At 37.6% G+C, this 26,342-nt stretch overlaps 1 protein-coding gene across 1 annotated transcript in view; it reads right to left on the bottom strand.

The window, feature by feature from the left end:
• LOC129565965 (uncharacterized) overlaps window positions 1–25,890 on the bottom strand; it is a 105,468-nt gene extending 79,578 nt beyond the window's left edge. The window contains exons 1-2 of the mRNA XM_055441390.1: window positions 24,688–25,890; window positions 11,289–11,582 (exon numbers count right to left, since the gene is read on the bottom strand). Coding sequence (XP_055297365.1) covers window positions 11,289–11,384 — 96 coding nt within the window. The 5' untranslated portion in view covers window positions 11,385–11,582; window positions 24,688–25,890. The remainder of the gene's footprint in view (window positions 1–11,288; window positions 11,583–24,687) is intronic.
• Window positions 25,891–26,342: the final 452 nt, after the last annotated feature.

The raw sequence follows: 26,342 nt of genomic DNA, 5'->3' as shown, positions 1-26,342 counted from the left end.
ATTAATTTACACAACTCGGAATACAGCAACAGCAGCAGCAGCACCGACCGACCGACACACAAGCACACCGTTCGCCTTTTTCGCTTTATCGTTTTATCTATTTTTCTACTTCTCGCCGTGTAACTTTCGTGCTCATGTACACTTTCAATGATGTAATAATACGTGTGTGGATTTATTACACGAATCGCTCGAGCAAGTGGCTGCGTTTTTTTTCTCGCTTCTTGCTTCTCGACTGCACTGGCTGCGAGTAGCACAATAAAAACTCTTCCATATTTCGAAGTGATGATGAAAAAGTTTTTTTTCTATCGGAAGCAATGAAAGGGATTCGTTTTATCTTATTAAAAATTGCATAAAACTTTCAGTATCAGATACGTTTGCCAGATGACTGCAGTACGGTGGTAAAAAAAGTTTATTGCCAAAAGTTCTCATTATTCAAAAGAAAGTATCATAACATGATGAATGTGCTGTTGGGAAAAAGTAACTTTATGTTTGAACCCAATGGTAGTAATTTTATGTATGAAACGGTTTGAATAAGCGAATAAATTGCACTCAAAAACGGTTTTTTTTATACTCAAGCGCTGTTTTTTTTCTGCATTCGATTGTAAATGGGTTTTCGCAATTTATTGGCGCTTTTCATCTTGATATCAGGAAATGTATGCTACAAAAACAGAGTTCTTTGACGAAATGGTTTTTCGAGAGTACAATTTTACGTTGAACGCAGTTCAAGCACTCAACCCACATTCACAAGTGATTTCCAATTTTACCACTGCATCATCATCTCTAGCTGCAGTGATGCCATTAACAAAATTGAAAAAGGGAGAGAGAGGGCGAAAGAGAAAAAAGCAAACGTTGCACATGAGCCAAATGCTTGAAAAGTCATTTGTATAGCTTTGAGCGTTCCCTAAAGTCAATTATTAGTTGATACCATTTAATGTTGAATTACAGCACGCAAACACACATGAGTGCCGAGCACAGAGTGGTGAAGAGTATCATATCGCCTTGGTGCACAAAGTTAACTCTTCAAAAATACAACAAACGAAAGAGAGCTTTGTAAAATGCACTGATTGTACTCACAGAGAGAGAAAAAACCTATCTGAAGTCCGTGCGCTCTCTCTGTGTGTGCAAGTGTATGTGTTCGTGGAATTATTTAGCCCATTCGGATTAATGTAATACGCGATGTGTACTATTTACATGGTACGGTGTGTGTCGATTTTTTTTCATACTCGCTCTCCTCAGCCATGGTAGTGAAATTCCATTTGAAATTCAATAGACAAAGCCAAATGTAAGTATCATATGCTGAACGTGCATTGTGAAAAGCATCAGCACTATTGTCGAGTGTTGGCCTCTTGTAACAACATCTCTTGCTAGAAAAAAAAATCGCAGAAAAAAAAATAGTGAAACATGTAGCTTTTGTTTATGACTCATTCTTTGGCTCAAACGGCTTATGTTTGTGCTCGCTTGTTCAACGCTTGAACCCATCCGATTCGACTCATTTCATAGAATGTGTGCATGCGAAATGCAGTTTGCAAAATACGCTTTTTGTCTTTGGGGCCGCGGAATACAGAAAAGAAAATTAACAACATAGAATTCGCCGCATCGATGCGAACGAAAACCAAATCAAGAAGCAATGAAAATCAAATACACAAATCAAATGGAAAAGAGAGGGAGAGAGAGAGAGAGAGAGAGAGAGAGAGAAAAACGCACACACAGCAAGAGCGCAATGAAACGATTAATGATGTGCTTATGCACAATGCAAAATAAATTACTCAGATACAGCGACTGAACGAAATTATATGTCGATCGTTGCATACTAATTAAAACGCTACAGCACAACCTTTTATTGTCTTCTGCAACAAGAAGAGAAAAAAGCAAGCAGGCAGCAACAGCAGCGTGGTCTTTTGCCGCGATTTTCGCAGCCGTGCGCGCTCATATGTCGAGTGTGTGTGCTTATTCGGTAGTGCATTTTACGACAAATTGGGCATCAAATGCTTCTCTATCTGTGTGTGCGCACTGCGCACGTTGTTTTTTATTGTCTTCGTTACATTGTTCGCTTTAAAATCAATTTTTCTGTTTTTGTGGCAGATTAATTGCACGATTGTTGATGATATCCTCTGTATTTTTCTCTCTCACCCTCTCTTGTCTCACCGTCGATTAGCACAGCTTTGACGTGAAGTCAAGATACTTAAGGTAGAAGCAGGCAACAATTATTCTTATTGCATAAATTAATGTCGGTTCTGACACACTCGATTACGTGTGTGTATTGCTGACATTATTAATTCACTCCATGTCCAAATCATCGCGAGTTGAATGCTTCGAATCATGCGCGCGTCAATTGAATGCGAAATTACTTCGCGGGACTAATATGGACACGATGAGAAGGAAGAACAGTAAGAGATGATTTTTTTTTCGACGATTGTCGACTCTTTTTGTTGCAGGTTAATTTTTTGGCATTTTGCTTCCGGCGTATGTTCTGCAGCTACTTGTTTTGGGCGATGACGAGAAGAAAAAAAAACCTTTGAAATTCATATTCATGCGCTGTCAAAGTCGAATCGATGGAGGAAAAAAAAGAACAAACCGATCATTAACATATAATTTTGTTGCTGGTAATTATTATTCATGAAGAAGCTGTTATTAGTCATAATCAATATGATCGATCGGGCGTTGAATTGGCCCGAATAAATCTCATTTTCATTATAGAAATGCTATATAATTAGAAACAATTTATCGAAACCGATTCGTATGGCAGCCGCATCAACAACAGCAACGAGCACATTGATGGGGAAAATCGTGTGTAGCGCAACTATGGAAATATAACACCTACGCGCGCGCATCCATTGAACTATTTCCACATACACACACACACACACACAGAAATTCTTTGTTAATCAACACTCGACAAAAACGAACGCATGCATGGAATTTTCGGGTTTTGGCGCAATCAAGACACAAAAGCAGAAGGAGAAGAAGAAGAAACATTTGGTTTCACTTCATGGATTAGTGAAAGAAAAATGTATGCTGCCTTCTAGATTCGAGGCTGGCAGCGCATTCGAAAGGCGCGCGCGCACACACATGAGAGAGTGAAATGTGTGTGTGTGAGTGAGCCTAAAAAACATCTCATTACGTATAACGGTATCTTATGCAAATAGAAAACAACGAAGACGAACAAAACGACAATAAATAAAGAAACAGTGTCAAAATCAAAACCATATAATTTTCAACCTAAACGATGTGCTACGTTTCGGCTCAGGCATTTGTAACCAAACCAAACTAAACAAATGAAGAGAGAAAAAAACGATGAAATAGAATAACAAATGATCACGATAGCGTGGCGCTGCAATGCGCTGCATTCGTCGCTTTTTTCTCTCTTCTTTTTCTCGATATCTCACGCGCTGACAACAAACGCCACACCAAACCATGACAACGAGAGAAGAAAAAAAATAGGAAAAAGAATTGCACTGCAGATTGTAACACGGTTCGAACATAGGTTCGCATTCTGTTCACTGGAAGTGTATTTAAATTCAATAAAAACCATAATAAATTTATGTACGACAAAATAAAATAATTGCATATTCACTTCTTGGGTCGATTGCATCAGAGAGCTTCGCGGCTCCAGCGTGCAACAAAAAACACACACACAGAACAACAACAACAAACTAACAACAATTTTCACAACTAAAACATCAACCAAAGCAAATACTCAAACGATTTCAAAGCAACGGGATAGTCGTCGTCGTTGTCGTTTTTTTTTCTCGTTTGTTTCCATTTAAATTGCTCGCTCTGTGCTCTGGCAAATTTTCGTCTTGTTGCAATGGATTTTCTTGAGAATGAAAGAGAGAGAAAAAGTACAGCACAACAACTGTAATGCTTGACTTTTTATTGGTGCGCTTGGCGCAATTCAATTTGCAGGTTGCATTCGGATCGGTGTTTTTGTCTCTCAAACTCGCAAAAAAAGTTCTCATCATAACGATTTGAGTATATCTGGCATTTCAAATGAGCAACGAAAAATCAACCATAGACATTGAAAACAAAACACACCGAAAAAAGCGCACTACAATATCTTGAAATCGAATCGCTGCGCTTCGTTCTTCAACTCATAACTCTTCGGTACTTCCATCATATTCATTGGTGTTAACATATTTATCTGCATTTTTATGTGGCAGAATGAAGCAAAAGCAAGAGAAAAAAAACAGCACCATACAAAAACCAACGGAATTCTTCGTGAATGAATCGATTCTATGAGACATAAACTATGGCCCATAGTAAGCAATTCCGAAAAGTTCAAGCGCTCATGGCCATTTTTCGCTTTTGTTCCTCTCTTGCTCTGTATCCCGCTCGTTGAACGTGTTGTGTGTACATGTCAAAAGGCGGTGCGGCGTTACCTTAAACATCATCTATTTGCAGTATTTAATTTCCATCTATTTTGGCTTTGAATCATCTAAATTATGAATTTAATAGCATATCTTTTTGAATGTACTTTCGCTCTCTTCGTAGTCTCGAGCGTGCGCGCAAGCGATACGATCAGTTGGATAATGGGACCCCGAGTAATGTTCATTGTCTTGCAATCATCAACAGCAGCGCATCCACTAATAATAGAGAACCCAAGCACCAATACACAAGCCAGCCCACCACTTTTTTTGTGTGCGCTAATAAATAAAGCGACTGTGTTGTGTGTTGGCCCCTTTGGCGCTGTAGCAGCCAAACAAAAACAAAAGCGGTGCGTTCGTTCCACAAAAATCGGTCGAAATATTCAGCCGAACAGTGCAACACTTCACTCTATTGTGTACATTGAACCAAAGCAACAACCGTCATTGTGCATATATTCGCAACAGTGATTGTATTGAATGAGAGAGAAAAAGTACGTTGAAACGGAAAAAATTTAAGCAAAAAAACAAAAACTCAACTTGAACTGAACGCTTTTGATCGGAAGAGTCAATAGAAAAAGGAAAAAAAAAGCAAAACCTAGTGTGTTCGCGCATGTGAATTGATGTGATGCAATCGAATGCTGTTGTTTTTTTTTTGCTTCTCCTTCTTCTTCTTCTTTCCTCTACAATTTCCATATATAAATCAATGAGATTCTGCTGGGCCGGTGAGACTTCGTCGGATCGATGAATCTCACATCGTTCCAGTTGGCATTGTGGTTAAATGCGATTGCATTTATTGGCGTACGCTCTTGTTCTGGCTACAGATTGAAAATCGATTTTTCAGTCTTCTCTCTCTCTCTCTCTCTCTGATTCTAGCATTTTTCGAATTTGCTCTGTATTTTATTGATCATTTTTACTTCTTCTATCTTTGCCTAATATGGGCAAATGATAAAGAAGTGAGAAATAACACTCACTCTCTCTAGCCTTTCAGCCATAGAATGCCGGTTTTGTTTTGTGCGTTCTGCTTTGTGAATTCTGAAACACTTTACGATTATTCTCTTTTTTTCACTTTCGATCGATTGATTCATTTCTTGTGAAATGAGCCGCACTTTTTCTTAACTGCCGTTGCGCTACACGTTGTATTATTGCTTGTGCGCGTGTACCGTCGCGGTGTGAGAGCCGGCACTCTCGATTATCGTTATTAATGCAATATGATCTGGTCGTCGTAGGGCGTAAAAACAAGGTGCTTACGTGTTAAATTATGTGCGAAGTAATAAGCAATATTCGTGGACGGAAAAAAAAGTAAAGGCAACGAAAAAAAATGATAATTATAGGGCAGTGCCGGTTTGGTATCAGTATAGAGAGCAGAGTGAATGAATGCATGAGAGAGGGCTTGCGAATAGTCGTCCATTTTCCATGCCGATGAAGCCCCATAAATTGCACACCGAAATGTATTGCAATGTGATACACTCATTGCAGACCATGGGCTGGCACTCTTCTTCTCCTTTAAATCATATGTACGGCCACGAAGAGCTGAATTCTCGGTAAAATGAAAGTAGCAATAAGCTGCTGTAAGCAATTACATTTAATTAAGTAAAAGTGCAAGATTAATTTGAATTTTCGAGTGAAGTGTGTCTTTTTTTGGCTTTTCGAAATATTCCCGCGTGGATGTTTCGACTTGTGATGAGCTTATGCTCTTTATCGCGTGCTTATCGTTCTGACGGAAGTGCAATGGGCACAAAAGTCTACACAGAAATAAACGTACATAGATAGCTTGATTAAACATTTGTATGTTTGTTCATTGCAACGACAGCAAAATGTTTGCTTTCTCGGCTCTGGCGCGTTTGAAATGACTTTCGCTTTCTTTTGACCACGCTCATTCCGGCCCCGTTGCAAGTGTGTTCGAGACGATACTGTACGACGTTTGTTTGTTTTACACGCGCATTTCCTCTTCGACCGCCCAGTTCACCGATGCCAGAGAAAGAGCAAGTTAAGCTTCTTGTTGCCCATTTTGCCGACGACGAACATTTGCTAAGTGGAAACAGATGCACGGCTCACGGTAAAGTACACACACACACATTACGATGCTCCATTGTACGGCCGGGTAAAGAGCAGCAGCAGCAGCAACTTAGTGGCAGTTGTCCTAGGTGCTTTATGACTCGTAACATTCATCACGCCAAACAACGAACAATGTTCCAGAGAGCCCTCTTAATGCGTCGTGATCGAGTTAATTTGGCTTCGTTTGGAATTCCGTTGTATGTATCGCTTACAAAACGTGCATGCAAAATGTCGTAATCGAATTGGGCATATCTTGCTCTCTCTCCCTGTCTCTCTTTCTGTGTTGCATGGATTAATGCGGTTTTTCTAAAGAGCAACAATTGCATTCAAAGCCCTTCCAAAAAAGCGCAACGAGCGACAGGAGGACAGAAACACATGCATATTTGATAACAGTTTTTGTGAGGTGCAGCTCACTTGGCTGGGTCTGACTCAGAGCATTTTGTACATGCAATCATCAATTGAATTCATCCACGGTGAAGATGCACGAAAACAGTGCTGTGTTACTGCGGCCGATGAATTCGATTGCAACATCGAAAATTTGCATACGGCGATGGGCTATCGTGTCATCCATCACAATTTTCCCCAATTACCAATGTATGTAACACACAACAAACTGCCGCTCGCCTCTCTTTTGTAATGATTTTTTAATAAATGTGTGTGTGTGTTGTTTGGCCCTAATGGTTTGGTCTTGCTTGAATTACGTTGACGCGCACCAAACAAACGGAGCCTCTCGAGAAAATCAGTGAGAAGTATAACTCAATTGAATGCATCGTTGAACAAAACGATATCGATCGATTACATGTGTTATTTCAATTAAATGTGAATAAATAAAAATATCATTTACTTTCAATCAGATAAACAAAAAGAATTGGCTGAGCCCATCAACACACATACACAGTGGATGCCTCTTGTGAAATCATTTTTTTCCCATTGGATAAGTACACACGTCACACGGTAAACAGTTGGTTTCTCTCCATTTTTCTCTATGATTATTCGCTATTTTCGTAATCAATTTGACAGATTCACTTCATAAGCAAGCTATAAAGGTGTGGATGAAAATTGGCGAATCAGAAGAGAAAAAAAAACAAATATCGTGGCACAACTAATGCTAACGTTTCGATTTTTGAACAAACGATCAATCAGTTTCCATTGACGTCGACTGTGGCGATTTTGCACACATTTCTCGCTTTGACATTCATGATGCAGTTTGCGTGAATGAATTGAATTTGTGCCAGGTAATTGTGCGCATACCAGCGCAAATTTAACCGAATTATCGATTCACACGCATACCAGATTTTCGTGAGTTTGTGTGCATGGCAACGCGACGGGACACAATGTTTCTCGCTTGTTCATTCGCTCTCAGTTCCATTTCATACTTTATTGTCTGATTGAAATGTACATTTCATGGAAGGCTTTTGCGGTCGTTATGTGTTTTGTGCTCTTTGATTGGATTTGCCAGTATATGTCATGTTTATCGCCTATTTGAGCTGTGGGAATTCTATCCAACTGTTTTAACCGGTGATCGGTGTGCACGTTGTGCTTATGGATTCCAGAAGCGAATACACACAGCACAACAAGCCGGTTTGACGTGCTCTCTCGAACTCGACTCGACAAATTCAATTCTTCGTCGTCATGTAGGTTTACGTCATAATAGCACTAAAACGCCAAATATAACAACACAAACACACACCGTACAGACATTAGCATTACAGACATTATATTCGATACTTTAGGTGCACTTTACTCGCTAAATTGGTTGGTAGACGAAAAAAAAGCTCAAACCAATTCCCAAGAAAGACTCGTGTCTTTTCGTCTGTAATGAAAGCATGAAAGAATCCATTATCGTTTTGTTATTGTCGGTAATCACAATGTTAGGTGCGGTTTTAATTGAGTATTTCTACAAACCACTGTTGTTGTTGTCGTCGTCGTCATCGTCGCTGTTGCCGTTCAAATAAATCAAATCAATATTGACACAATTCTCATTCTCCTTTTTTTACCTCGGTTCATTCATTTAGGCATTCATTAACTGAATCAAATGAAGGAGACAATAGCTGAACTAAACCAATCAATTACACAATAATCGCACAAAATTCGAATTTTCATGTTCGATGCCATATAGACATACTAAACTTATTATTTCGATGCAATTTCGTGCGGTTTTTCCGTGGCGCCATTTCAAATCTGCAGCACAGTTTTGTGTTGTGCCAAATTTAGCAGTTTTCTTTCGCTTTAAATTTATTGACAGCCAATTTCACAATCGAATGTCGTTAGCGCGCACATTTCGTGCACGTTCAATAAAAACAGAAAAATTGTGTGAAATTGGGCCAAATTATTTTCGTTGTTCGAATTGCAATGGAATTCTACAAATTTCCACATTGTTAAAAGCAAACAATTATCAATAGTGAACAAGTGCCGGAACGCACGAAATACACACACACACACACACACCTAGCGTCACTAACGAAATAATGGAGAACTATCGAGCTGTTAAGTGACTTAATGAACTATTGACTTACTCTATACCGAGTCTGTAGTCGAAACTCCTCAGCATATACCCAAAGTAAAATGGTTGTTATACCCAGAGTGTCAATGCACTCAAATGAGGAGCTAAAACTCAAGCCACTCAAAAGTAACGAATGTTTTCTTTCAAAAAAAAAATTTCGCTGTTGAAATTCGTGTAGAAATAGTTCATGGTCAATGTACCGATACGTTAAAAGGCGCTTTGTACACAAAATCACAAAGCAATTAATCTTATTTCTGTATTTTCGAAAAAAAAAATGAATTGAATTTTTTCCCCGGAAAATATGGCAAAAGAAAAACAACGCAAAAAGAGAGTCAAGCATTGCGATCGATTTGAAATTAACAAATCGACGATAATTGCTGTCGTCGATGTTGTTATTACTTGTGGCTCCGTTTAATCGATGCGCCAGACGTATAACACTCCAAATACGGAGCTTCGCGCTAGTCAAACTTTTTTCCCATCGAAGCTGTTTTGCAAAGAATTTCCATTTACGAGGCCACGCAGCGCAGCATGTGGAATATACGGAGCAACCACAACAACAACAGCAAAAATATATCGCAATTACACCATTTTATCTATTGCATCTGACTCGTACGGCTTTCAGGCAACTGAACAATAGAAAAACGGTATGAAATGGTGAGATCGACCAGCAAAACCACCAACCTGTGTATATGAGTGTTTGAATGTGCATCAGTTCTGTTGTGGGGAATCGGACGCTTTCACGTATATAAACAATGTTTTTTTCTCGCTCGATATTTTACAGAAAATATTAGCAGAAAATCAGCAATATAATAAATAACGATTAAATGTGATATGGCGCGAGCACGCATATAACATTACCATTTATAAAAATGGTGCTTGGCTAAATGGTGATAGTATGTGTTGTGTTGTGAGTTTTACGATTTTTCATTTTTCCATCAGATAAACGAGTGCATGGTAGTTAGTGTGTGCGCGCGCGCACCAGCGATGCAATTTTCCATAGTTCGCTACATTTTCAAAGCAAAAAAAAAAACAAAAATAGAACGAAATGGCAACAGACGGCTAATCAAAAATCAAGTAAACTTGTGAACGAAACCATGGCTGTCTATGAGAAAGACATGCACCGAACAATAATTACGCGCAATGCACACACAAACACTGAAATGTGCTGTTCCGAAATGAAAATGCTTGAAATGTTTCCAGACGAGACGGTCGATAAGTGTATATTTTTTTCATCGGGCCAATTTTTCTAATTTCTGTTCCGTTTCGCTAAAAAAAACACATTTAATGCACACATACACACACCGAGACTCAAATAAAACAAAGATTACAGATAAATGGCTTACGAATCATTTACAATGCATGCACACATTTTTCATTACACACAAGTCTCAAAAAAGATCATACACAGTCAATAGAAGAGAGAAAAAATGAATACCAAATCACCACGTACGTGATTAAATTACAATAAATTCAAATAAACGATTTGGTCGGTATTTCGATGTATATTATGAGCTGTATTTATGCTGGAACATATGTTGTACATGAAACCATAAACAAAGTCTCTGCCGATGAAATAGTCGCGCATTTTTTTGTCGATCCATTTTATTGGATTTTTAGAGAAAAAAAAAGCAAACAACCTATATGCAAAGTACTATGGTATTTTTTGGCATTTTGGCTTTGCACGTAGCGATAACCTGTCCGCAAGATCAAATTGCTTAAAATTTATGTATTGGAAAAACATGCATATAAATCGGTTTTGTGAAAACGCAAAAAAACCGTTCTTATGCATATTTGAAAGATTTGCATTCGCGAACAATAAACAACGCTAATGAATAAGTCTGTCGATGAACGTTCCTTCTCTTCTGTCATTAAAAACAGCAGCAACGGCATCAGCAACAGCAGCAGCAACCACAGAACCATTTATATCTTTTACTCAAGCAAGAGAAGAAAAAAAAGAGTGCATTTTTATATACACCACGACCATTCGTTTGAATAAATGAACCAGCCAACATTTTTGCGGTGAATGTGGGTTTTGGTTTATCAATTACATCGCTGCATAAATATGCGCGCGCGAACTGTAAAAATTGTTTTTCTGCTTTTTCGGTGGCCACAAAGTTCAAATGGAAATTCAAACATAAATTCATCGGATTTTTTTACCTTCTACCGCGGCAGCGTGTTAATTATTGTTACCTACTGCTCGGACGCTGTACGTATGGATGTTAGAGTGTCCAACATAGACGTATGCAGAAAAAACCAGCAACGATTCATAATTAAAATTGAAATATTTTTGCGGTGTTTATTATTCAAACGGAATGGTCGTAATTTAAAAACAGCATTTTTGGACAAAATATTTCAATGGCACTTACCACATCCCGTGTTGGTGCTTCCAAATGTAGTCCAGTGTATGCCTGCACGGCCAACACATTGCAATTTTTATCAGCTGGTGATGGCACTTCGATCATGTTTTTGTTATTTTTCGTTTCGTCGTCGTTGATGTGTTTGTTGTTTGTTGATAAAAATCTCACAGCCGTTACTGGACGGTGGCGGTGACAGTGACAATGCCAAGAATTTGCCAATGACAGTAATTTAGTCTATAGAGTGATACTTTATTTTACCTAAAGTACCATGACCTTCCTCACGTGCGATCAACAGAAAATGACCTGCAATTGTAGAAAAAAAAAGAGAGGAAAAAATGAGAATCGTCGATTCACTTGCTTATTGTTTTTCTTTGAGTTATGAGTATGCAAATTGCGTACGAATTTACATTGTATGAAGGAGAAAAAAGCGGCAAAATCACGTTATATATTTTAATGATGCTTCTGTTCTGCGTGTTTTTTTCATCACCGGTTGAAAATGATTTTAAAAGAAACTTTTTTTTTTTCAATCAGTTAGCTGGTTATAGCGGAAAAGCCGTCAAGCATGAATGTGTTATCATGATAGCGCGACCCTGTGTATGTGTGTATGTTTGCTTGAATTTATGAACGGTGCAGTTTCATTTTGCACATTAATTGACTTTGCACAAAACTCTCAACGGAAAATAATTTATTCTAATGATTCTGCGGCACGAATGAAAATTTTGTTTTGTATGGAGATAGAAAAAGGTTGTTTCCAAACGGAGGAAACAGCTGTTTTCGGTGATAAGAATCGCACACATTACGGCAAATCTCTCTCTCCCACACACACACACACACACACACGAAAAATGTTGTTCATGGTACGGTAATTACTGCTTCCTGATTATTTATTACATTTTTCACCGCTATTTTTGAGATCGGCATCGGGCCGGATAATAGCTACGTATGTGAACGTACATTGTTCTGCGGTGGAGACAATAAATTTCGAGATTAAGGTCAAACAATGCACTGATTGTGTAACAAATCAGTGATAGTGAACATAACGAGCACTATCCACACATATTACCGGCTAAACATAAATCAATAATAATAATTTTCCATTTGGTGGCGTGTCTAATCTGATAAGCCGCATAACAAAAACTGACCAGGTTATATTGATAACGCAGAAATGGTAGGGAACTAAGCTAAACGCGCGCGACATTTTCACTTTTCATGTCAATTGAACGGCATTTCTCGTCAGCTCATAATTAAACGTGGCATTTTCATCGGCGAGACAAATCAGCAGCAGCAGCAGTAACAGCAACAACAACAAAGCGATGTGTGTTAACAAACCCATAAAAATAGCTTAACCATAAATTGAATCAAGGGATTATGATCGGTGTTAAGTTCAACTGCATGCACCATTGAAACAATTCTGAGATCAAAGAGTCATTTTGGAACAATTGTTCAATGCATAATCCATCTCGCGCCGCGCTCACCGAGTGTAAATGTGTGTGTGCAGTGTGCACTGTTCAATAAATTAGCTTGTTAATTGTAAACAAACAAAATTAAGTATCATAAAAGTCACACACATAAATTTATCTTTCAACAACAATTGTTCGCTGCTTGCACGTTCTCTCCCTCTTTGCCCATTGTATCAATTTTATCGCCTTCTTTTCTTCGGCTTTTAACACACTTTGTGTGTGTGCGCTGCACAAAAGAAACGCGGTTAAGCCGAAATTGGCAAAAATGCTTGGGTCCGCCGCAATTGTGCATAACACTTCTTGTTGCTGTGTGTATCAATGGTGCGATAAAATGCCAACCAAAACGGTTTTCTAATCATTTAATCGCCCCGTTCACACGTACTCAAATCACTGGAATGCTTTTTTTCTTTCTTGATTAAATCCAATTTTTCTCGCATTGAACGGTGGCTTTTTTACGTCGCACAAATAAACGGGGAAACAAATCATCATAAATTTTGTATTGTTGAAAGCAAAAGTTTTTAATTCACTCGTTTTTTGCTGCTGCTGCTGCTGCTACTGTGTTGCTATAACACTTTTACTTTGCTATGGGAAAAACTATGAACCGCTATTTATGGCTATAGGAAAAGTTAGATCAATAAACTGGAAACTTTTGCACAATAACTGCACTTTAAGTGGTACGGTTGAGTTTTTGAGTTGATTCTGACTCTTTGCCCGGGAATAACGAATTGCCTACATGCAGGAGTTTTCTCATCGGTTTTTCCAATTTTATCTCTTGTAAATAGCTTGAGTGCTTTTCTGAACTGAGCACTTCGTTCACAATTGAGTTGTTTCTTTCGATTCAAGTGGATGTTTGCTATCGTTGCCGTTTGTAAAATTGAACTTGAAAAAGCCGAAACTGGCACGGTCATTTTTTTTATAGCGATTCAGTCTTTTTATAGACACACGTTCAACTTTTTATAGATGATCGATTTCAAATTTGGGGTTGGCAAGTTTTTAATCAACTTCTCCCTCCCACAAGATAATAAAAAGTTGGATTCATGTTATGACTCAACATAATAAGATTATATAACAAATTTTTAAATCCCAAAACTGATGCACATTTTCCGAAAGAAAAAATGTTAAATACTATCGACGATTCCCACACCAAATCATTTCTTTATACAAATCAGACAAGAATTGCAGCTACCATCTCAGTATGGGACTGAAAATTGATATGATAATATTATTGAGTGAATCATTTGAAAACATCGCGTTGTTTAATTAATTCAGCAAATAAATAAAGATTCAATTTGTTCTCATTTCGATAACAATTTCGACAAACAGAACATCATTTTTTTCAAAATCAATTAAACTTCATCATAATTTAATATATAGGCACAGTGATTGCTTGAAGCACAAGCTTACACGTTAAATATATTCATCATGCAATACGTGCAGGCTTATTAAAACCATTTTTCATCGTTATTTTTTCTTTCACGAAATCGAGAAAAAAGCGAGCATAATGGCAACAATAATGTGTTAACACAGAAAATGTGTTGCTATAACTATTTCATATCGAACATCAAAACCACAATTAAATGTATAATTTAATCCTTAATTCAAGCATTAATGCTCTTGATTTTAGTAATTAAATGAGTAAATGAAATGTTAAACTCTGTTTAACAGATACTTTAAATTGCATAGGTTGTTTTTATTTCACCGCCGATGAAACCGCTTTCAAAGCACCTTGGAATCGAAAAGAGAGGCAAGAAACAACAACAAGATAATTGTTTGTAATCTGATCAATTAAACAGCAAGTGGCTTGCAAACAGATCACACACAAACACGATTTGATTTGTTTCACTGTTTACAAAATCAGTACAAATATTTTGACGTTCAAGACAAACAACTAAACGGAAATGGAATGGTGTGTATTGAATTTTTTTCGTTAAGCCGCTTTACTTTACAGCAGCACCGCACTTGCTAACAATTTCATTTTAATGCTCTCACATTTCAAGTGTCAATTTCAACGTAGTAAACGAGATATATCGCTCTAGCGACGCCAGAATTAATTCAGTCGAATTGAAGAGATTAATGACGGTACACAAAAAATGCTACTTAAAATTCTCTTTTCAACCCGCCTTTTTTTGCTTGCACAGTTTCATTCATCATATTGAAAGAGTTCAATTTTTTTCTTGTTCACATTCGACATCAGCAGCGAATTGGATTAATAATTGAGATAATTTATAAGTGAACTTTTTTCTCAGGCAGAACGCACAGCTGGACGAGATGCAATGAATAGTGAGAAAAATCAGCGGGAGATTTTATTAGCGAAGCTCATTCTGAAAATGAATATGGTGGTAAATGACAATAATTTTTCGCGAGAAACGATTTAACCAACCAATATATCGAATTCAGCGTTTTGTTCGTCGAGTGCAAGTGAAATGAGTCATTTGAAAAGTGATGTTGATACTCAGCAAGTGAGCGGTGGCGGTAACGTAAACGTTTATTAAGCGAGAGTTTATTCGAATGGATTTGAACGAAAACGAAAATGCGACGCACGAAAAACAGAATACAGCACGACTATTATTATGCAACGGCCTTTTTTCCCAGACACCCAACCGTCGATACCGAAAAATATGTCAGTAAATCATGAACAGACGAGAGACAGCGACCAGGATGGATTTTCACATGAAACCGTTTCGTTTTTTGGCAAATGGTTTTTATTACATAAATGGTGAATTGTGCATATAATCGACCGATGCCCATAAAAAACTCTAATTCGTCGTGTGTCCGTGCAATTTGAATTTCTAGGAGGGCCCATAGCTATATTGTCCATTTACCACATACGGTTCGCTTTATCAAAGGGAAAGAACCAGTATGTGTTGTTATCCCGCCTAAAGCGCAGGAAACTGTTACAAAATCTCCATAAATTGAATATGATTTGGCGCTTTGGAAGGCCATCCGTGCAATAATAACAACAACAACAACACTACCGTTATGCACGGATGCTCAGATGTGACCCAATTCTGAGATTTTTTTCGTGTGTGTATGTGAAACGCCTAGATAAATCTCACGTGAAAAGCATCATTCAATCTATTTGACATGAAACCATTAAATTAACCTATGAGTGCATCGGATAATCGATCGCCTGAAGCCAACCATTTATTCTGCTGCATTCCGATTCAAATTGACTAGATTTTTCATCGTCGTCGTTGTTCTTTTTTGTTCGTATTTCATTCATGTCTTGAACGATACGAAAGCTGATTCATTGTCGAATATTTATGGTGCGGTGTCCGTGATCTAAAATCCACAAGCGCACATCGAATATCATAAATTCGATTAAAAAGCAACAGCAACAATCCGTCGTTGGAGACGAACACGTCAACAGCGAAAAGAAGCGCACGAAAGCAAATGTTCATTGTGTGTGCGCGCACTTTGTTTTGCCGCTATGCACTGCAAAAGGAAACAAACATCTGGCGTCAGTCAACTAGCGTACCGAGAGAGCGCGTACAATGCATAATAAATAAATAATGATACACGACGAACTCAACGAAACGAAGAAGAAAAAGCAAAAACAGAAAAAACGCATCCGAAAATGGTTCAATTACGTCCTTGCTTTGACCATATTCGTTCGATGTTGTTGTCGTCGTCGTCGTCGTAAGTGTGTGCGCCACTTTTGCACATCTATTGAATGCGAACATCGAAAACCACTTGCTCCATTTCATTCGCTCGTTCGCAATGCAACCCAAGTTGAGCTTGCTGGAATATTTTCCCATCGTCGATCTTTGCCACTTGCCAGTATTAATGCCAAACGTAATAAAAAAAACATTTTTTTTGTCAGGAATACTAATTGTGTGTAGCACGTCTTGTATTGATGGTGGGTGCTTTGAATGCAAAATATCTTCTTCACACATTACGCGGGAATGAACGAAGTCGAAGTGTTAAATATAATAATTCATGCATGATTTCTCATGCACACATTTTACGAGCAGAGAAAATGATTTCAACGTTGATGAAGAGACGAGGAAAAAATGCATAAAAATCGAAGCATTCTTCGAACACCACATTAGCTCCCGTCGTCGCACACTCGCACAGACTGCGATTCATAATCGAAAACACTTTAGCAAAATCACTGCACGTATCTCGTTTAGCATAGAAAATTTATTGGAATTACTTTGGTGGTGCTTTTAATGTTATCGCTTTCTTCCTTCTCTCGTGCTGCTGCTGCTGCTGATGATGATGATGATCACCGTAGTCATTCGAGCGATGCGCCGCGTGCCCATTTTCACACAACTCGATAAGTGAAATGGTAAATCAATGCATTTTAGTGGCCCGTTGCATTCATTACACCAAACGACAATGTCTTACAATAATTGCAATATTAATAAAATGTTAAAAATGGACTTCGCCACCATTTCCAGCTGATTTTTCCATTAAAATTGGTCTTTTCATGCTATTTGCCCCGTTGTTCGGTCTAATTCAAATAATCGATAAAATGGCAAACTTTGAAAATTGCAAAAATTTGCAGCACAAATTTATGGCGCATGTTCTTTGGTTTTTTTTTTTGTGCTCGACAAATATCTTTTTAAATGCCGATTAAACGGCAACATTTTGTCTGGATTCAACATAATGAAGCAATTTCGGATTCGGTAGACCTGGCGCGTGGTTCAAAACTCTTGTAAAATCACTTTTATTACTGTTTTCAATTTGAAAAGCGAAAAAAAACACAGGAGAAAATGTTACGCGGAAAATAGTTGTATGAATCAGCGTGAATGAAGTCGTAAATTCTTAGGGAAAATGTGAAAGGGGCAAACGTGTGATCAAGTAATTTAAGTGCATAAAACGCCGAAGAAAAAATCGTTTAGTTTGAAATTTTGAATGTATCGGAGATGTGATTTTAATTCTAAGTCCAACGTCATATTCCTCATTCGAATTTGAGTACCGAATTTGGGTGAGCCTCTCAAAAAGATTCAGAGAGCTTTAATGAGCCTCTCTAAGCAAGTAGCTCTTGAAGTTTAAAACTTAAACACTGCTTATAGCAACATTATTGCGTTGGTCAAGAAAAAAAATCGATAACTTTTAGCGTGTTATTTCAATCGTCTTTCAATTATTCCATCGCAAAGACAAAGAAACACAAAAAGCTAAGCGAAACCGAGCCAACAAATCCATTTGCATATTTCATTAGAAACTACAAAGTCGTCGCGATCGGCGATCGATAAACAATGTTTTATTAACTGAACACGAAACCAGAATCAATTAATATTTTCATGTGGTGCATCCATTCACCGGATTCGAATCCATTGAATAAAGCCGTTTGCTGTGTGCGATTTGTGCACATTGTGCCATGTTTGGCTTAGCGAATGGGTTTTGCGATTCTCTCTCTCTCTCTCTCTCTCTCTCTCTCTCTCTTTATTTTGTTATTTGTTGTGCATCGATTTATAATTATATTTCAACACGGTTTGCGCTTATGATGCATTTTAAGCCGCATTCATTTATTCCATTCTAAAATAAAATCAACCGACACTGAGATGCTGTCAGGGCACAAGGGGCGATGTAAAAATTCATACGGGATTTCAAAATCTTGAATGCAAATAAGAGTATGTGTGTGAATGGATGCTTTTTTCCGTTTCAAGCTGCAAGCAAACTGCATGCTTGCACATCCACAACATATCATTGATTATGTCGTTATTTTGCAACGTAAATCGTTGTCGTTGATGTGCTGCTTTCTCTAAACTATTCAATTAGTTTTTTTTTCTAATTCTTTTGTGTCAAATCAAATGGATTTTCGCTGAGTCGGTTTCCATTTCAGTGTGAGACTGTTATTAAATAGTATTAATAAACATGGTGAGATTTTATTAATCTATTAGATAGTCATCGTCAAGTTAATTCGTTTTATGTGTTTACAATCATATTTATTATGTTCGAAAGGCGTTGGCAAAAACTCCTTTGGTTTGCGATTTTTGTTTTGTATCACGTATCGAATACACGCGTGCATCAAATCGACCAGCAACAACGACTCAATATTGCGATTTCATAATTGCGGTGTTGCAGCGATTGACGGTATAAATTATCAAATTAGAGGAATGGCTCATAATCCCATCGGTTAGATGATCACTTTGCATGTTCCAACCACATCAATGCGCCGTTTTATAACCAAAATAAACACTTGTTGCGCGTTCCCATTTTTTTTTAGAATGACACGAAGTACAGAGCTAAGAAAAATATTGATCTGTGCTGGTTTAACGACATTTTTAATGACTCATAATTCCAGTAATTATGCAGCCACTCAAACGCTCAGTCAAAATTTTAAAAGACTCTGGGCATTCGTTCGGAATATTATGCAAGTCCGTTCATTAAGTATTTAAGCCATAAGCCAGGGAACTGGAATTAAGGCCAAATATCCAGTGTGAAATTGAGTGTGTGGCCGATATGTGGATAAATTTATTCAAATTGTTCGATAAATTATGAATATTGGTTCCGATTTGTCACATCAAAAGAAGATTTTATATCAACGGTGTGAGCGAATGGATTAAATACATTTGCCCCTTTCCCATTTATGATATCTTATTTATTGAGTTGGCCGTCGCACACACGTAATCGTAACCGTTGTTATCGACAAAATGTGATTGAGATTCACTTTCACGCTGTCCAACTGCTTGGACAGCAACTAATGATATGTTTTCCAAGTGGGTTTCAAATAAAACATTTAACTCTGACATTAAAGAGGTTTGTGAAGGTTCGACTCAAAAGAAGCCGACATATTCGAGCAATGGTCGAAGCATAAACAGATAAAACCTGATTTAAACCGACAACAGAATGAATCAGAAAATACATCGAATTCGAAATAAACGGACAAATTCCAATATCTAAATTGAATTGTCACTCTGAGTCAAAGTACATTCATTGCTTTTTCTGCCGGAAGGTTGAATTTTATCCCGAAATACATGATTCATTTGTGAGCAATTTTTTTTTTCCGACGAATTCCAAAATTTGTTTACGTGTGGTGACGACGAGCATAGACAAAGCACAGCCGTCTGAATGACACTCGTCGAACAACCCAAATTGTCATCATGTGTCGAGTTCAATGAATCGAGTCCACAGAGCTCACGTTTTGTTCTCATTTTTCTCTCACTCCCTCTCTTCCTCTCTGTCGCATCGCTAATTTGTTGTTGATTTTTGCAAACTTTCAATTTTGTTTGCAAGAAGTTCGCATGTTTTTTCCGTCGAAAAATGAGTAATTGTTTATTTTATGGCCCGAGACACAGTTTAGTGTTATTACATCCATTTTCATTGTATCAAAGGTTTTTTTTTCTTTGTCGTCGACAATGTTCTCAACGTAGACAGCGGTGAACTGAAATTGAAATGGTTCGTTTTTGTCGTTGAACTCAACTTCAAAATAAGTATGATTAATAGACTGAAACGTATGATTTATTTTGTGTGACATTGACGTGGTTGACATTCAAAGCCATTGCAAAATTAGCACAATTTCGGGTGTTCGTCGATTGACACCAAACACTGGAATCGCTTCCAAAGAATCGTGCTAAAATCTGTCTGGCGCCATTAAGAATTTCATAAGAACCGCTATTAGAAATTTGATATTTATATCGCTCTTATCATCGCATAATATCCACAAAATCTTCATACGCCACTTAAGTGGGTCAAAATGGACATAAGTGGGAACACCCACAGGAAAAATTGGATGATTATGAGTGTCAATTTCCGATGGAGGCAATTAATGCGGCAGTGACATGTATTTGAAAGGCCCAAAACAAATTTGAGCTGCCACACGTTTTGATTGAGCGCACGACTTGTTTTTTTTTAACCGATTTAAATCATCGGTGACAACATCTGCATACAAAACGGTTGTGATTTGCATAAATTGAACATGAATCTCTCTCGGCTGACAATTCACGTGGAGTTAATTACGTAAAATTTCAAATGAGTCACGTAACAAATCCGATGTTGACTTTATTTCTATTGACAAAGTTTAAATCAATAGGATTTTTTCGAGTCGCTTAGTTGAGATTCACATACCGAATGGAAAAGATATGTAAAAATTAAATAAGTCACATCTTGTCAAACAAAAATGGCAAGTTTAAGCAGAAAACAAAAGTAATTTGTTTTTGGCTGCAATATTTTAGGCCGATTACAGCGAGCGCGCTTGTATTTCGCCGAAAATCACACCTCTTCTCGCTATGCAAATAAATCGTGTGTCGTCCGTCTATCGCTTGTCGGTTCGATACTACTTTCGAAATTTGCGGCCTCACAACAAAAACCCGAATTTGGCTTGGTGCGTACGATCTTTTACAAATATAAACATTTTGCAATCAAAAGTCAAAGCCTAACAAGCAAAATCCCAAATAATCCGCGAAAATTTATTCATTTATGCTATTTTGCCTTTGACTCTATTTTCATAGAAACGAGTTGAGTCGTTTCGAAATATCACAATAGAGTCATAAATGACAGCGATGCGTATTTCCAGGCAGATGAAGAACGATTCTTGGATAAGGAACGAGAACAAGTCCATTAAAATGATAAACATCGAACAGATAGAACTAACGAAGCGTTTTTCGCGACGAAAATAAGCAATAGAAGAACCCATTGGCGCTGAAGTACCGGAAAACACCATTTGAACGCGAACACCAATTAATACACTTGAGACGTTTGAACTCTTCGGTATCCAAAAAAGCGAAATTTAATTCACTTTCAAGTTTAAACATTAAGCCAGATGAATGGCAATCGAGACGGTTGATGGTGTGAGTCAAATGAATAAATTGCGTTTAGTTGCGTGAGAATGTCAATCCAGTTACCAAAAATGGTTCGCAACATTTGGTGTGTACTAGGCTGACATTTGTTGAACGAATTCGGTGTGAATCGACCCTGAATACGCAGTATTTTTTTTTGTCAAAATTGAATTACTTGGTCATTGCCTGTATTAAATTCAACCAAAATGAATTGAATATCAATTCGATGATAACTGCACGGCCCACATCTCCAAGAAACAAGGTGAAGACAATCGAGTGGTCCACTGTGTATAATCAAAAGCAGTAAATAAACATAAATAATTCGCCTTATTCATACTCATTTTGTTTTTGTTTACAGCTTTTGATTCAACCGTTTCGGTTGGAGAAAAAAGAGCGTTAAATCTATAATTCCTTTTTCATTCAGTTTAATCGTAGTTATAACTCCTTTGTTTCGGATAAACAAAAACCCCAATCGCAATGGCGCCGTTGAACTTTATAATTCGAAAAGAAATTTTTTTCTGTGTACACAATCAATTTCCATCTTGGCCGGTCAATGGCCATAAGAAATAAAAAAAGGCGGCAATAGTGATGTCAGCAGAAAAAAAGCAACAACCGAGCGCGAGCCAATAATCCAGAAACTTGTACAATTCCGATCGAATCGGCTGATTCAATTGTGTTTATGTTCCACTTTTGGGTGCATGTCGACAAGATGAAATGTAAGGATAAGCGATTCTCTCCGATGCTCAACTTCAGATTAATTTTTCTTCTTCTTCATTTTAAATTAAACAGGAACAATGAATAAAAACTTGAGAGATAAACTTTCATTTCAGCACAGTTCAAGCGCAATTGGTATGGCAAACAGCAGTAGCCAAAATCGTTCGACCCACTTACGGAAATATTGCGCACGAACATCGTTTCATTTTTTTTTTGGTAGCTTCACGAACAGACGTGGGCAATTTCCAGTCAAATATGACACAATATCGTCACCAGGTTGGCTCGTTTGTCATCGGCTTGCACCGCATAAAATTTAATCAAAACCGCTTTTAATTAAATTAAATTGCGTTTTACGAGTGGATCGTGAGGAAAACTGGAAATTAGAACGAGCAAATTCGAGTTGAAAATGGAATTGGCGTGCGGTGCGATATGCATCTCGTCATGAATCATGATTAAATGTAAAGCAAACGAAACACATACACAAAAACAGAAATCTTGTAACCCGAAATGCGAATCGACAAAAATAGTCATGCGGTTTTTTCGAATGCAAGTAGGTGACAATCTCAGTGTCGCTCTGCTCTTGTTCAATTGCATCGAAATAATGTTTGAAAGCAGATAAACATCGAACAACACAAATTACATGCAAAAAACCTAATATCAGAACTTATAATAAGTTTTGTTGTGTGTGGCGAATGGCAAAACCATAGACACGGAGAGATATTGATCATCTTGAATACCGAACTAGAAAAAAAAATGAAAAATGCCTAACGAATGAGACAGTAAAGGAGCCGCATGGCAGTATTTCTTTGAATGAATTTAACAAAAAAAAAAAACGACAACATATTTGGAAGCAATAAAATCAAGATGCGATCAGAGAGAAACGAAAATGTTATTTGGCTTCCAATTTATTTGCCATATTTTAGTATATATTTAGTACCTACTACATCATTTCGTTTGGCCAAACATATTTCACCGAAAATAATCGGCAAGAATATTATGGAAATATATTTTTAATAATCTGAACTGTTTCTTTGGACTGGTTTTACCTTTTGAACGTGGCAAACCACAAAAGAGTTGAAGGACGATGCGAGAAAGACATTTTTCATTCATAGTGTTGTTTTTTCTTCTCTTCATACGACGATTTATTTAGACATTTTAATATGAAAAACAGCATCGTCCAACATTAGCATATATTTCGATTTGGATCATATACACGATTTTCATCTCGAAGCATCAGCAACAACAATAAACCGAGAGAAAAAATAGAGTGGAAAAATGGCATATCCAAGCTGTGACAGTGGGACATAAATAATGACATCGTAACTTATGTTCCATATTCAAATGGTGTTTTTTTCGGAATTGGCGTAAAGTCACAAATGAAAATAAGGATTTGAGGATTTATTTGTCAAGAATACTGTCGTTTGACTGAAACTTATTGCTATGAGACGATGTTCATAAAGACACCACGACCCAAAACACACATATAATACAGTTGGTGATACACAGCTGAAAGCTTATCGAAATGTATGGTATGAATATTCGTTTGCAAGTGCCACACTGTGTGTGTGAGTGTGAATGTGAAATGTGCCGAATTCAATATTTTGGCACCAATTTATGTGTTGGCCATAAAGTGTTACTCACTGCACCAGTTGCTGTTGTAGGTGAGAACATGAACATGAAGCAGCAAGTCCGCATAACAAATGATAATAGCCAATGAAATGTGTCTGTTTTTATTTCTTTTCCACATGGTTAAGTGTTTTTCATGTCTTTTCTCTCTCTCTTGTCTCTTTCTCTTTCTCTCCCATTCGTGCGCCTAAGTTCGTAATCTCCTTCTTTGTTTGTCTAATGCGCGTCCTTTCTCTTGAAAATTGATTGTGTTGTGCTTGAAAAATTCTCAGAATCTCCATAGAACGCTTTTTTCTTTGTCTTTTGCACAAATTTGCCATATTTTACGTAACATCATTCGAAACCGTGTATATTTGTCGAAGCAGAAAGTGAATTCGTTGTAGGTGGTTATTTATTCTTGAATGTTTTTGGAATTTTCTTTTGCTTTTTCTGGTTGTTGTTGTTGGCTGCTGTTGGACGTTGTTGTTTTTATTTTTATTTTTATTTGTTGAATAAGTCGACGTAATGCTTGTGTCTTTGGTGGGATTGTTTCTTTTCGGTAGATTTGGTTCTGTAATAGCATTTCGACCGAGTCGCATCTTCTCTGTTTTTGGGCATTTTTTTTTTTCTTGTTTCGAATAAAAAGAATATTGTCAAGCGAAGGAGTCGTCGAGTTTGCGTGTAAACACACAACGACCGATGCCAAAATGAGATAAAAATAAAAACTTAGTCGTAATCCTTTGGCATCGACCGTAAGCGACATCAGAATAATAGAATTATCGCAAAACCGTGCACCGCAACCACAAATCCATCTGATTATGGTACATGTTTAAATGAAGAAAAAAAGAACCGACACAATAAAAGGAGTCGAAATGGGAAAACAAATTGTAAAACTTAAATCACCTGTTTGTATCAGCCCAAAAGTTGACAGTAATCCACACATATATATACACACACACACACCCGAAAGTGTAAAGCAAACACAAAAATTCACTGATTAAGTCGTAAAAATACGCTCAAGATATTTTCCACTTCGTTTTGCTGCTGCTGCTGCTGTTTTTTCTTCGGCCACAAGTAAAGCGGAAAAAATTACGGCAAAAGCCAACACATTAATCACTTCACAGCGAAATAAATTCAGTCACAGGTTGATTATAATTTCGGTATTAATCTTCTGTGTGCAGCGAGACGTTGGGACCTTCTGCAACTGGATTTTTTCTTTCCATTTCACTGGCACATTCCACGATAAACCAATTATTATGTGGGTGGAACGTTTTAATCCCAAACGAAAACCTTTTTTTCTCGGTATTCGTTTTTTTCTTTCTATCACACTTAAGTCACGCGAATTTCGATGAATTGAAAGCAACGAAGAGAAAAAAACTCACACACATAAAATGTGATCAAATGGCATGAGGTGCAATGGATTAAATTGTGGTCTAACTGCTTCGATTGCACCACGCCTGCTGGCTGATTGACAATCTGGTTCGTTTCACAGAGCAATTAATGCGTCTTGCTTGATTCAATGCACCGTACACTCCAAATACACACACACACTAGCTGCTCGACTATTTTTCTCAATCCAATTCCACTAATTGCCACAGTAATTTGTTTTCATTCACATTCAGCGATCTAACACTTGATTCACGTGGTTCAGTATTGTTTTCAAACAAAAAATCCAAAACAGTTCCAAATCGTCAGGTGGAAACTGCTTCATTCATTGACTTTTGCACGAAATACTCACATTTATTTTGCACATTCCGAATAGAATTTATTTGACGGAATACGGCCGCAAAGAGTGTATTCATGTGGGTTGGGTTGGTTTTTTTTTGTGGAAGAATTTCCGTTGATTGCTTCGCAAATTTGGAGAGGAAAAGAAACAGGAACAAATTCGATCGTACTAATTAAACGCACGATTTGGTCGTGATAAGCGATCGTCACGAAGAAATGTTCACTCTTTTTTCCACTTGTCTCCAATCGGTTTTATTTTAACTTATCGATGGAATTTTCGGAATCGAAGTTACCGATGCAAGTAACACGTTACGACTGATTCCTCGCACGGGACCATTAGATCATAACAGCGAGCGGCTCGTTCGATATACACAAATCGTCACAACAGAGCGCAGAGAGACACACGAAAAATAAAACCATACACATAACACACGAAAGTGAAGCAAAAAACAAAACCACATTCGGCTTGCCGTGTTGTGCGCTTGTGTGAAAGACAATAAGGTAACATACGATCGGTGAATGAAAACAAATCACTTGCTCAGCTGCAGCGGCAACAGTAGAAGCGGACCTGAGCGCGAACGAAGTAGTTGAAATACCCGTAAAATATGAATAAGTTTTGCCAACGAAACAGCGATCCAGTGACAACAACAACAACAGCAGCAGCCGTAGCAGCAGCATCGACAGCACAACGCCTGATCGTCAGGTTTTTCTCGCACTCACACACACGCCAAACCGATCACAATTTTAATGTATTCATTTAACAGCTTGAATGAATGAAAAACCACAAGCCATTGGTGCCGTACGTTTATTTATGCCAACATTTCGCATCCACA

Source organism: Sitodiplosis mosellana, unplaced genomic scaffold (genome assembly GCF_009176505.1).
Source record: "Sitodiplosis mosellana isolate CC-2019 unplaced genomic scaffold, AAFC_SMos_1.0 Smas_scaffold_3, whole genome shotgun sequence".
NCBI classification, from domain to species: domain Eukaryota; kingdom Metazoa; phylum Arthropoda; class Insecta; order Diptera; family Cecidomyiidae; genus Sitodiplosis; species Sitodiplosis mosellana.
This window is presented reverse-complemented; position numbering and strand designations above follow the sequence as displayed.